This window comes from Gouania willdenowi, chromosome 4 (assembly GCF_900634775.1).
Source record: "Gouania willdenowi chromosome 4, fGouWil2.1, whole genome shotgun sequence".
Lineage (NCBI taxonomy): Eukaryota > Metazoa > Chordata > Actinopteri > Blenniiformes > Gobiesocidae > Gouania > Gouania willdenowi.
In genome coordinates, this window is record NC_041047.1 from 40992531 (window position 1) to 41004791 (window position 12261).

The following is a 12261-nucleotide window of genomic DNA, read 5'->3' on the forward strand; positions in this document are numbered from 1 at the left end:
AGAAAAGTGTTTTTGTTGGTTGAGTTTCTTACCAGGGATTTAAAACTTAAGGTTAGCCACAGGTGCAGGACAGGTGATGGTCTGTAGATGTTGTAGGAGGTGAAGTAGGAAGGTGCTGAGTCATTGCACAATGTGATTTATTTTAGGTTCACAAATTGTTATATCTTGATTTTATTTGTCATTAATTATTAATAGCTTCTGTAAAAAAAATAACTATTTCAATAGTTTTTTTTTTTTTCAAAGCTATAGGGAGCCATTGCAAAAGAGTCAAAGAGCCACAATAGGCTCCAGAACTGCAGGTTGCAGACCCCTGTCCTGGGTGAACCACAGCTGAATATCTGTCCTGGCATCGTAGTCCATCAGTTCTGGTCCCTCCATGCTGATCCTGATGAGCTTGTACGCTCTATTGCTGAGCTCAGCACGTTCTTCCTTTTTACTGCTGCCCTCAATGTGAGCACGCACTCAGTGAAGGACTCGTTATGCCTGGCTTCGTTCACGGACCATGCGCACTCCAAAGGAACACATTGGTGTTTATACTTGGTACATTCACCGTTGCATTACCCACAGGAAAGTTGCGTGAGCGTGCATCGTCTCCTCACCCGCGGAGCGAGAGAGAGAGAGAGAGAAGTGCACTCTGTGGGACGTGACAAAGCGCTCAGCCGTCCAAAATAAGGTCATCCATACGCACTCACACGGATGCAGCCAGATAAAAAAATAAATGTAATTATTATTTAACAAATAATCAGATAAATTGTCATCAAATGTGTCCAAATTATTATTGTAGTTATTTAACTATTATTCATTTAAATAAACATTTATGGCTAAATAATAATAAAGGGCAAGTAGTTTGGCAGTGATGAGTGTAAATCACACCATAGGTGAAAAACTAACACGAGGACGAGTCATGACTTTGCCCGCACCAAGGCAAGACGGGTACATTTTTAGTTTAAACAAAGCACCAAACCCCAATTTAGGGTGTATTTTTGGGTTGATTTTTAGTTGTAGTCTGTAGTTGTGTACAAAACACCTTTTAATTTTTTCGTTTAATTTTACTGTTATAAGAATTGTTTTTATTCCAGTGATGATTTATTTTATTGTTATATTTATTTAATCTTTTATGACAGTACACTAAGCTATACAGAGTTTACAAGCTTTAAATTGCTCTACTTTTTAAAATACTTTTTGACTTGTTTTGTATATAATTTTCTTGAATGTTTATAATTAGAAATGTTAAACTTAAATTGAAAATGAATTCTATAACAGTCTACTAGTGTTATTTGATTATCAACTGAATTCCCAAAAGAAGAACATTTTTTTCCCTCTCACCTCTCCTTATGTTTTTTCCCTTTTTTCATATAAATACAGGGCGTCTCCAATGTTTTTGGCGACCCACAGTTCTCCCGTTCTTGTCTCCCATGTTATTTTTTACTATTTTTCCATGTTCTCTTTAGATGGGATGATACTGAAATTTGTGTACAGCACTTTGTGGTTTTTACCTGTGAAAAGTGGTCTATAAATAAAGATTACTTACTAAGCTACACAAGCCTGACATTACACTGCTTGTTATTATATTTTGTGAAGAAGAAAGAAAACCATAATAAATAATTGCATTTCATTTTGGCCCAGTTGTTGGTATTTTGGTTTGGATGTGTTGGTGGGGGTTATTAAGGTTTCCTGCTCAGGGATTAATTCATGTCAGAACCACCACTGGAATTATGTCCAAAAAAACTTACCGGATTATGACAAAATTTTACCCAAGGATAGACCTTAGTCTATGGAAGATTCTGGATTAGTTTCAAAAATCAAAAAGTCCCTTTTTCTCATCATTGGCAAAATTTCAAAATTTGATCTGTTTATATTTAACCAATCTTTAATAAATATGCCGGTTTTCATCCGGATCAGATCTGGGTTGTTTTTCATCGCCATGTTCCAAACCATACATTAGGACCTACTGTATCATTAACAATGGAGAATTTTCTTCCGAACCTTTAAAGTGTGAATGATCATGGTACCATGAGGATGATTGATTTAGATAACTGACAATATAACAAAGAGGAGATTTTCTTCTTGGCAGAGGTTTGAGCGTTCTGTTGCAATAGTTTTTTTTAAATATATATATATATATCAGTGGCGGCTGCTGGTCTTTCATGCAGGGGAAGCTCATTTTCTGCCTACTTCAGAAAATTTATCTGTTTATTTAAATGTGAATTCTAGTAGAATTCACATTTTGTTGTCAACAACTATTTGTAGATTATCACACACGCACGCGCTGGAGTGTGAGTGTTTGGTCAAAAGTCTCACAACACAAGCAGTAACAGTCTCCACAAACACCAAAAACAGACACTAGGTTTGTCAGAAGTTAATTCGCTATGAGAGGATCAGCAAAGTCTCCGTGTCAACACAGAGCAACGGACTGAAATATTTGAAAAACCCGCCTGTGTGCTTACAACGTCATACTCTCTGATTGGCTCATTTCGCTGTCAATCAAAATTGAATTAGCCTGAGACAGATCATCCAATCATCATCCATTATTCCAGCGTCCGGAACGGACAGATCCAGCCCACTGCTCCATAGACCTCCTGTGAAGCCCGGCGTCCGATGGGCGGGACTAAGTGCGTCATAACCGAGCATTTATCCAATGAGCGTCTAGTTTGACTGCAGTGGATCAACCCCTAAATCCTGTCCCATTGAAGTCAATTGAAGCTGAACTTCACCACTGTTTATTAACACTGTGACGCTGCGGTAATGAATGAAGAACGTCACGCTGTCACTGTCAGTTTCCTGTTATAAGAAGCTGATTCTGAACTAAACATACATGTGTTCTGTCATATATTTAGTCAATGAAATGTACACACCACACTACATATTTGACCACTGATTTTAGGGGAAGCTGAGGTTCCCTTGTAGTCTTAAAGCATCCGCCACTGATATATATATAAAAAGATGTTTTCTATGAAATGTTTGTCATCACAAAGAATAAGTTTTATCTTTTATTTTTTTTCAAGGTGGGGCCTTCTCTGCCCTCTGCCGACGACGGTCTTCAGACATGTTTCCTGTGTTTGGAGGCAGATTTTCTTACTGATGAATGTGGTTTTCAAAAAGGTTAGCAAAGTTTGCTTTAGATAAGAGATTTTTAATATTGATTTGGTTTATTGTATTTTTGGTTCAGTTTAATTTGAACTTAAATGAGCTACAGTTCTTTATATAGCTCACTTGTATTGTTGGTTTTATGTTCTTACCATTGTTCTATATGTAATAAAGTAAAACAAATATGTTCTTATGATCATAAAGGGACAAAGCAATATATGTTTGTAACTTTGTTTTAGTAAATACATTTTATTTAATGCAAAAAAACCAATATTTTGTGTGGTATTCTGAATGATTTCCTAATATGAATGTGTTAGTGTGTGAACACAATAAAAATAAATCTAACAAAAAAAGAATGAGTTTGGTGCAGCTTTAACATGATTATGTTTACAGACAACAGAGGAATTGAGGTGACTTAGCTCAGTGACTTAAATGTGCTCATTCTACGGTACTAATGAGTCCTGGATCACTGCTGGGCTTCCTGACTTTTGCTGACTCAGCCAATTAAAAAGCTGCTAATCAGTGCAGGTCCTCATCACACTCATACACAGCACAGAGCATTAACATACATAACGTACACACTCCTGCTTTAAAAAGAATGAAATGCTATTTTTAATCTACGATTGATCATGCATGCATTCTTTGTTGATCATAGTCGTATTACAAAATACAAAAAGAACACACAGACTGTGTTGTATACCATTTTGGTGTGTGTGTGTAGAAGAGGCTGATGCTCTGTGTAACTGCATCACATTAGCAGTGTAGTATTATTAGTTTTTTCAAATCCTTAATTTTTATTTGGGTGGAACTGCATGTCGGCGATTGTTTCCGGAGGGACATGTTAAGTGGGTGGACGGACAAGAGTTAGTTGTATTTTTCTTGGGACATTTAATTTATGAATATAGTTGTGAAGGTTTCATTTTATTTATTTATATATATATATATATATATATATATAGTTGAGAGATGTGTAAATATTAGTTTGTGCTTGTACATACTTGATATAGCATATTTCATAGGCATTGATAAGAAATTTATGTTTAGGTGCAATTTGTGTATTGTTTAGTTATTAAGTTTAAGTGATTTGTGTTTAGTTGTATTTATTTGTCTCTAGTTCTCACGGTTTTGGAGTTGGAGTTTAATAAACCCAGATCAGTAGCCACGAAGAACAATTGTGCTGTCGTCTATAACTACACCTCGAGGGAGGTACAGTGAGAACTCAACACTCCTGAAAACAGCAGCAGAGAGCAGTGAGAAGACTTTTCCCCTGAATACAACAAAGAAAGCAGTGAACCACAGTATCCAAGTATGATGTCAGAGTGAAAGAATGTGTGCAGATGCGGATGCCCAGCAGAGCCACACGGACATGCAGCCACGAGTGACTGTCACAGAACGTGCTGATTAAGATAAGCTGTACTGCACAGACATGGTCCCATCAGCATCTGAATGCGTAATAGTTGATAACCCTGCTTACTCCCAAGAGCCACAAAGAGTCCGCAAGTTAACGGAAAAGGGTCAGAAACTGCACGATGAGCAAGTAAGAAAGGTTGCTCGTCATTTCAGTGTGCTATGAGAAGTGGAAGGTTGTCACTAAAGAAGCCAAATAGACACTGAGTGGACAATGCTCCAAAGTAACTAAATGAGAAACAAAGAGTGCTTGAAGCCAAATGCAGAGAATTAGAACGACTAGAGACAATCAAGAAGCCGAAGGCTGCCAAAGCTTGGCAGAGAGTATATGAAGAAAGTGAACATTCAAGTCGAACATCTGAACAGAGTAAAGATGAAGAAATAATTTAGCTGCTCTAGAAAGGTCAAAGGCAAAGTCAAGCATGGAGCTAAGCATGACATTTAGCCCACTGCAACACCATTCTCCACCACAAGCTGTAGCACAACCAAAGGAAGAGGACAATACAGCAGCTCTGATCAGAGTATTTGCAGAGTCAATCAGTGCCTGTCTCATTCCAGTACCGGAACCAACAATGTTCAATGGTGACCCACTGAGATTTAACGACTGGAAGTGTCTTTCCAGATACTGATTGACAGAAAGAATATACCAGCTGATGAAAGGATTTACTATCTTCTAAAGTACGTGAGTGGAGCTACTTCATCCTAGGTACTGAGTCAGTTTACCATGGAACATCTTAGAAGAGCAATATGGCAATCCATTCCTCATCGCCAAGGCCTTCAGAGACAAGACCGATGCATGGCCTAAGATAAGCACCAAAGGCAGTCTGGAACTACAAGAATTTGCTGACTTCCTTCGCAGCTGTGAGTCCGCTATCTCTCAAATCAGAGGTCTTGATGTACTTAATAACTTGAACTTTAGCGAGGATTTTCTGATTCTCGTTACAGACTTTTTGACTTCAAGATGGAACCGGAAGGTCACAGAAGTGGAAGAAGAAAGTCACACATTCCCAAGCTTCAGCCAGTTTAAGTTTCTCACACATAAAGCCAAAATTGCCTGCAATCCAATTCCATGCTCTGAAACCAAGTAAAGGAGAGAAGAGCAAGTTTTCAAAGATCAGAAGTCCAGGAGCAAAGGTCTTAGCAACCAGCTCAGATGAGTCAAACGCTGCAAGTTGTATCTTCTGTGAGAAAGCAGGTCACGATCTCCAAGAATGTCGTAAGTTTGTGAAAAAGACAACCACAGAAAGAGTCAAGTTCATTCAAGAGAAGAGGTCGTGCTTTGGCTGTCTGAAGTCTGGCCATCGCTCCAAGGACTGTGGTGACAGAAGCATCTGCAAAACGTGTGAGAAACGACATCCAACTTGCCTGCATGACAACCGCACCAAGGAGGAGAGGATGCAAACAAGGTCTGGGGTGATACAGAATCGTGATCAGTCAAGGGAAAAGACCAAGTACATTACGTGAAGCAACATCTCAGTCACTCAGAAGGTTATTGGTACTCATACGTCCACAATAATTCCAGTATGGGTGTCTGCCACTACTAAGCCAAATCGTGAAGTTCTTGTGTATGCAATTCTCGATACACAGAGCGACACTACCTTTATCCTTGATGAGACTGTAAAGGCACTCAAACACGAAAGGTGAATCAGTTCAGCTGAAACTCTCCACTCTTGCTTCAAGAAGCACAGTTCTGCCCTGCCAGAAACTGACTGATCTTCAAGGAAGAGGGTCCTACTCAGACAATTTGATCCCTATGCCAGCGACCTACTCCAGAGAATTCATCCCTGCGAACAGAGACCACATCCCCACATCAGAGACTGCAAAGGCATGGGCTCATCTTGAGAACACTGCAGATGAGATTGCTCCTCACCAAAGCTGTGATATTGGCCTGCTAATCGGTTGCAACTGTCCTCAGGCCCTCGTGCCAAGACAAGTGATAGCTGGTGAAGAAAATCAGCCACACTCCATCCCAGATCTGGACATCCTGCCAATCCATGGTGTACGTGAGCAGCTCTGCTTGTGCCATGTACCTCTCCTACCAGTAACTGCTCAACCATGGCCTCCTGCCCATGAACAAAGCCCTGTCACTCTTGGCATGCTACCTGAGCCCTTGTCTGTCAACGCCACACGGTCCAGCTGCAAGGACCCAGATAGTACTCATCCTGCTCAGTGCTCGTGCCTCGTGTACAGCCCCAACCAGCACGGCCCACGGAACTGCCGTTCCCTTGCACGCCGGAAAATAATGGCCGGATGAAAGGTTGGCAGAGATACACCTCATCTACTTTTAACACCCTCCCCCATCGAGGGTTGCCATGTATGGAGGGGCCGCCTGTTGAGATACCTCCATTTTCAGGCATTTGAAAAAAATGTTCGCCCTTTTTTATGCCTTACCGCCATTTCGAGGCATTTGAAAGTTTTCGACCATTTTGATGATAAACCCTTTCCTTCATTTTGAGGCGTTTCAATTTTTTTTGCCCATTTTGATGCCTTAATATAGCCACTGTGCGCATGGATGTAGATCTCAAACAGAGTACCAACACCTCAGGGATTGTGAAGAAAGCAACTTGAAGAGGAAGTTGCTGATAGTCTTCTATCGCTGGTCCATTGAGAGCATACTCACGTACTGTATCTCTCTGTGGTTTAACAGCTGCACCATGTCACAGTTGAAGGCATTCTAAAGGGTCATTAAAACACTTTTTTTCAACCAACCAATAGCATTGGAGCAGTTTGAATAAGCTTTAGTCCTAAAGATGAAAGAAGTGAAATTAAACACAACAATGAGAGAAAGAATGGTTTTAATTGGACAACTGGAATTTAAGCCACTGGAAAAATACAAAGCTGGACTTATAGATGATTCTACTGCGTTTCTATGACGTTGTGATCTAGTTCTGTCCTCTGGTTCACAACTGTGGATACAAATGGAGGAAGTGATGGAGGAACAGGTCACTCTGGTGGTGCAGCTTCCTGAGGGTCTCGTCCCACTGAGGAGGAAAAACAAGAGGAGGCTTAGTGTGTGTCTGTGTGTGTAATTGATAGTTAATTACAATTATGGAATAATTGAACTGCAATTGAGTTCAGGTAATTGACTTTGCAGGAAATATATACAAATTGTAATTTAATGCAAAAGTGGGGAACCATGTTACAGTTCATGTACATTTCTACTTATATGTAGTTAATTAATAAAATACTGTATGTTTCAAATCTCACTTTCCCACATTTTACCATTTAAAAAAAATGTAAATCGAGGGGCATACTGACACAAAAAAGGCTCAGTAATTGTGATTAGCAGTCATTGAACTTTAGTAATTGAGAATTTAATTGTAATTGACTTTGAGGATAAAAATAATGGTAATTTATTGGAAAAAAATGATGGTCACTGTAATCGTAATTGAACATCGGTAATTGAAGATGTAATTGTAATGGAAAAATGTAACTGACCCCAACCCTGGCATGAGTGGTTTTAAATCTATGTCTTTGTACCTTGTTCTCTTGCTTTCATGCGAGCGACAAAGTTGTAGCTCTTGTTTCTGCGATAGTTCTCGTACGGGTCGTCCAGTGAGACGCCCACACCTTTGTACTGGTCCCACTTGTCCCTGATGTCGCCTCCTTTAATGGGATCCTCGATGCCCTGTTCTTTGGCTCCCAGACCTCCAGAACCGCTCCAACCTTTGAGCCACAACACACAACGTTTACGGTGGAAAACTGGAGCTGGATGTGCGTGAGCGTGGCGGGGGGCTTAGTCGTACCCATCTTCATGAGCAGCTGGTGGCCCTTGTTCTCCTCTCCCAGTCGACTGTCTGGAGGCTGCTTGGATGTGGACACAGCAGTTGGTCCTGGTGCTACTGAGGAACTGTTGGAGAGGAACTCAATATTTTCATCATCATCTCAAACACAGAAGCTCCAGAGCCTTCAACCTGTGGTCTGAGGACTTACAGAGGAGAGGGGCTCCTGGACTTGGGCCCACCGCGGCGCTTGGTTGGTGAACATGATCTAGACCGTGAGCGTGAGCCACTACGCGACGACCTGGAGCGACTTCTGGACCTAACCATGAGGGAGAAACGGTTTGTATGAATGCTTTAACACCAACATCACACACTGCTGCTGGGCTGCATGTTCACACACCTGGACCTTGAGTAGGAGCGGCTGCGGGAGCCGGACGAGCCAGACCGAGACCTGGACGACTTGGAAGAACGAGACCTGGATCGAGAAGAAGACCTTCCTCTGCTGTGAGAGCGGCTCCTGGACCGACTTCCTCCACGGGCGCTGAGACACACATCACAGTTGGAGCATTGACGCTAACATTAGCATGAGCGTGGAAACTAACGTTAGGAATAAGTGTGGAAGCTAACGTTAGGAATAAGTGTGGAAGAAGCTAATGTTAGCATGAGCGTGGAAGCTAACATTGGGAGTGAGTGTGGAAGCTAACATTAGTAATTACCGTGAAAATTAACATTAGCATGAGCGAGGAAGCTGACGTTAGCAATGAGTGTGGAACCCAATGTTAGCATTCAGCGAGGAAGCTAATGTTAGCAATGAGCGTAGAGGCTAACGTCAGCATGAGGGTGGAAGCTAACGTTAGTAATTACCGTGAAAGCAAACATTAGCATGAGCAAGGAAGCTGACGTTACCAATGAGTGTGGAAGCAAACGTTAACATGAGCGTGGAAGCTAATGTTAGCAATGCGTATGGAAGCTAACCTTAGCATGAGTGCTACATCTGGCTCACCTGATCCGTTTGTCCTGTCCCTTTTTCCTCCTGGCTCTCATCTTTGCCCTGAAGAACTCGTATAGGCCGTTCTGCTCCCAGCCTTCACTGCTCACAGCAAAGCAAACAGAAAACGCTGACTCATCATCCAGCATGGAGGACAACATGACAACAGCACAAGCTTCCTCCTCCTGATTGGTCAGATTCAGTCTTTCTATCTCTGCACAGTGTTAGCTCAGTAGGCAGGGAGCTTCCATTGGTCCACATGTGGTGACTCAACAGGCCTTTGCTCGTACTGCAGTGAGTGGCTGGAACCATGTGGTGGCACTGGATCTTAGCAGTATGTAATGTGTGACGTTCTGCACAAAGAAAATCCCTCAACTAGAAGAGGGGCTGATTTGGCACAGATTTATTTAGGGCTGAAATGAGTAATTGAGTTACTCGATTACAAAAATTCCTGAAGGTGAAAATTGTGCCTTGAAGCATCGTTACATTTCTATGACACGCACTATACCCGTAGGGACCGCATACCACTAGCGCGTCATCAATGCGCGACAAACATTCTGCATTTAGTTGGCGCCAGAAAACGTCTAAAGTCTGGGATCATTACATCCTCAGAAATGATGAAAACAAGGTGCTATCATGTGTTTACAGCAAACAATACCTGGCATACACAACAGTACGACTTCAATTCATCCACATGCTATTTCAACAAGCATCGCTGAAAGAAGGTAATGTAGTGCTAATTTATGACTGGGCCGATAATCAATAAATAAATAAATTAACTAAACAATAAATGAAAATGAATGTGTTTTCCAGCCTTAATATATTGACATATGCATGTGTATTTGGCTGTGCGCTTGTCAGCTGCAGAGATTAGCATTAGCAACGGATATAAAACAGCAGATAACTCATTAGTTCTAATAATTTCTCAGTGAACCTGCAGCGTAATTACTCTAAAATAGTACACGACCGCCAGGCAATCTTAGATTTAGGTAAATCAAACAGTTATAGCTACACCCAGCGGCGCTTCATACCAACGGTGTCCGTCAGTGGAGTGATCGGAAGCCTGCACGGCACGTGTGTACACACAAACCAGGGTAGACAGTCTTTAAATCCTTAAAAAAATAAGGTATTAAATTTGATGTAGCCAAATTTAAGGCTTTAAAAGCTTTTCATTTGAGAAAAATAGCAGTATCACTGCCTGTGCTCTGAAGTGTTGTGGATTTTAAACACCGTCTCTGATCATCACTGTGACAATTCTAATAATGTCAGCAACACAATAATATGATATAGAATAGAAATACTTTATTAAGCCTGAGATAAATACATTTTCCCAGCTGCTAAAAAAACACATACACACAGGTTTCCAGGTTACCATAGCAAATAGGCTCACCCCAGAAATTATATAATGTTTGTTAGTTAGCCGACTTAACTGTATTGTTATTAAATTGTTAACACTGGCACTTAACACTACATGGTTAAATTGCAATAAATGGGTTTAGTTTTGGAGTCAAATGTTTTTTTTGAGAAATAAAAGCCAACGTCATTTTCGTTATGCATTATTTGTTTTGGTTGCTTAAAAACGCAAAAAAAAGAATTATCCGATTGATCGATCCCAAAAAGAATCGATAGCTGCAGCCTGATATTTATTACAACTAGTGATGCACCAAAATTCTGGCCACCGAAAACATCTGACTTAAGGGTATGTGAACTGACGATATTAGATCTTGAAGGATTAAAACATGATAATCTCCCAAATCACGGAGATCGTAGAACCGTCTGTAGTGAACATTTTATCCCTCGCGGTGCCATGCCTGTACCATGTGTCAGTGCCCACACACAGCAAGTTCAAAGGTTTTTTTTTCTCTGCCAAATTACAGAAACACCAAAGAGTTAAAGCTCAATCGGCGCAAAAATATGCTCTACTAACATCCTCTCCTTCCCAGTGCACGGAGTTGTGCTTTTTAGAAAATAATTTAATTAATAATGAGGAAATAAATTCATTATATACAATAACACTAATAGAATGAACAATATGCACAAACTTTTTAGTGTGTAAATGCTATTACAGCAGATTCTAGTGTTGATGCATTCAATTTATGTTGTGTTTGTAAGGAACCTGTTTACACTAAGTTGGGAATTGTTTTATTTATTTATTTATTGTGTTTATTTGTCATATTTGCACCAAGCCAAATTTAAAAGATTGTAGCAACAGAGAAAATAAATGTACGATTTGTCATCCGATTAGTCACTTAATCGTTTCAATAATCGATGATTAGTCGACTATTAAAATAGTCGTTAGTTGCAGCCCTAAAATGCTATGGGAATAATAATTTGCATAATTATTTCTTTCGGTGTTTCAGATAAGAATTTTCATTTCGATGCATCCTTAATTACAACAACCCTCTGCAGTGTGCGACCATTGTTGGTCTGACTTCACCTGTTTCTGGGTCGGTCGTGGGAGGGGGGGCTGTAAAAAGCTTCCACAGCAGCCAGTAGCCGATCACTGGGAGGCATGGGAGGTGGAAGCCTGATGTCTTTGGGGTCCAGAGGTTTATATTCACAGTCTTCAAGCTGTTCATTTGGAAAAAGACGTTAGCATGCATGCTACACTGTCTACAGTGAAGTTAGCCAACTTACTTTGACCAGAGGAGCCATGAGCCCAGCAGGCAGATCAAAGTACGGAACGTTGGGCACCAAACTGGGGTCGTCTTGGATTGGATGCGGTCGGTGGCGCACTTGAGGGGAGTGGCCATTGAAACCATGAGGAGGGGGGCCAAAATCTGGGTGCTGGCCTCCCCCCCATGGAGGATGGTCGCCTCCCATGCCTGGGGGAGGAAGTCTCTGATTGGGGTGATGGTGAGGAGGCGGAGCAGGAAGATCTGTGGAGAGAAGGCAGGGTTGGAATCAATTACATTTTTCAGTTACAATTACGTTTTCAATTAACCATGTTCAATTACAATTGAATTATGATTACATTGACAAGCATTTTTTCCAATTACAATTAAATTATGATTCTTTTTTGTCCTCAGAAAGTCAATTACAATTACATTCCCAATT

At 40.8% G+C, this 12261-nt stretch overlaps 2 protein-coding genes across 4 annotated transcripts in view; one reads left to right on the top strand and one right to left on the bottom strand.

Annotated features, from left to right (window-relative positions):
- Positions 1-3285, top strand: part of tdrd5 (tudor domain containing 5) — a 42512-nt gene extending 39227 nt beyond the window's left edge. For all 3 annotated transcript variants that reach the window (XM_028444637.1, XM_028444636.1, XM_028444638.1), the window contains one exon: positions 3006-3285. Coding sequence is in view for 2 of the 3 variants with exons in the window: in XM_028444636.1 (XP_028300437.1) it covers positions 3006-3082 (77 nt within the window). In the remaining variant the exon portion in view is untranslated. The remainder of the gene's footprint in view (positions 1-3005) is intronic.
- Positions 3286-7272: 3987 nt separating this feature from the next.
- Positions 7273-12261, bottom strand: part of cherp (calcium homeostasis endoplasmic reticulum protein) — a 29297-nt gene continuing 24308 nt past the window's right edge. The window contains exons 13-20 of the mRNA XM_028444635.1: positions 11842-12083; positions 11642-11775; positions 9220-9306; positions 8617-8757; positions 8428-8535; positions 8241-8344; positions 7975-8160; positions 7273-7475 (exon numbers count right to left, since the gene is read on the bottom strand). Of these exons, the coding sequence (XP_028300436.1) occupies positions 7438-7475; positions 7975-8160; positions 8241-8344; positions 8428-8535; positions 8617-8757; positions 9220-9306; positions 11642-11775; positions 11842-12083 (1040 nt within the window). The 3' untranslated portion in view covers positions 7273-7437. The remainder of the gene's footprint in view (positions 7476-7974; positions 8161-8240; positions 8345-8427; positions 8536-8616; positions 8758-9219; positions 9307-11641; positions 11776-11841; positions 12084-12261) is intronic.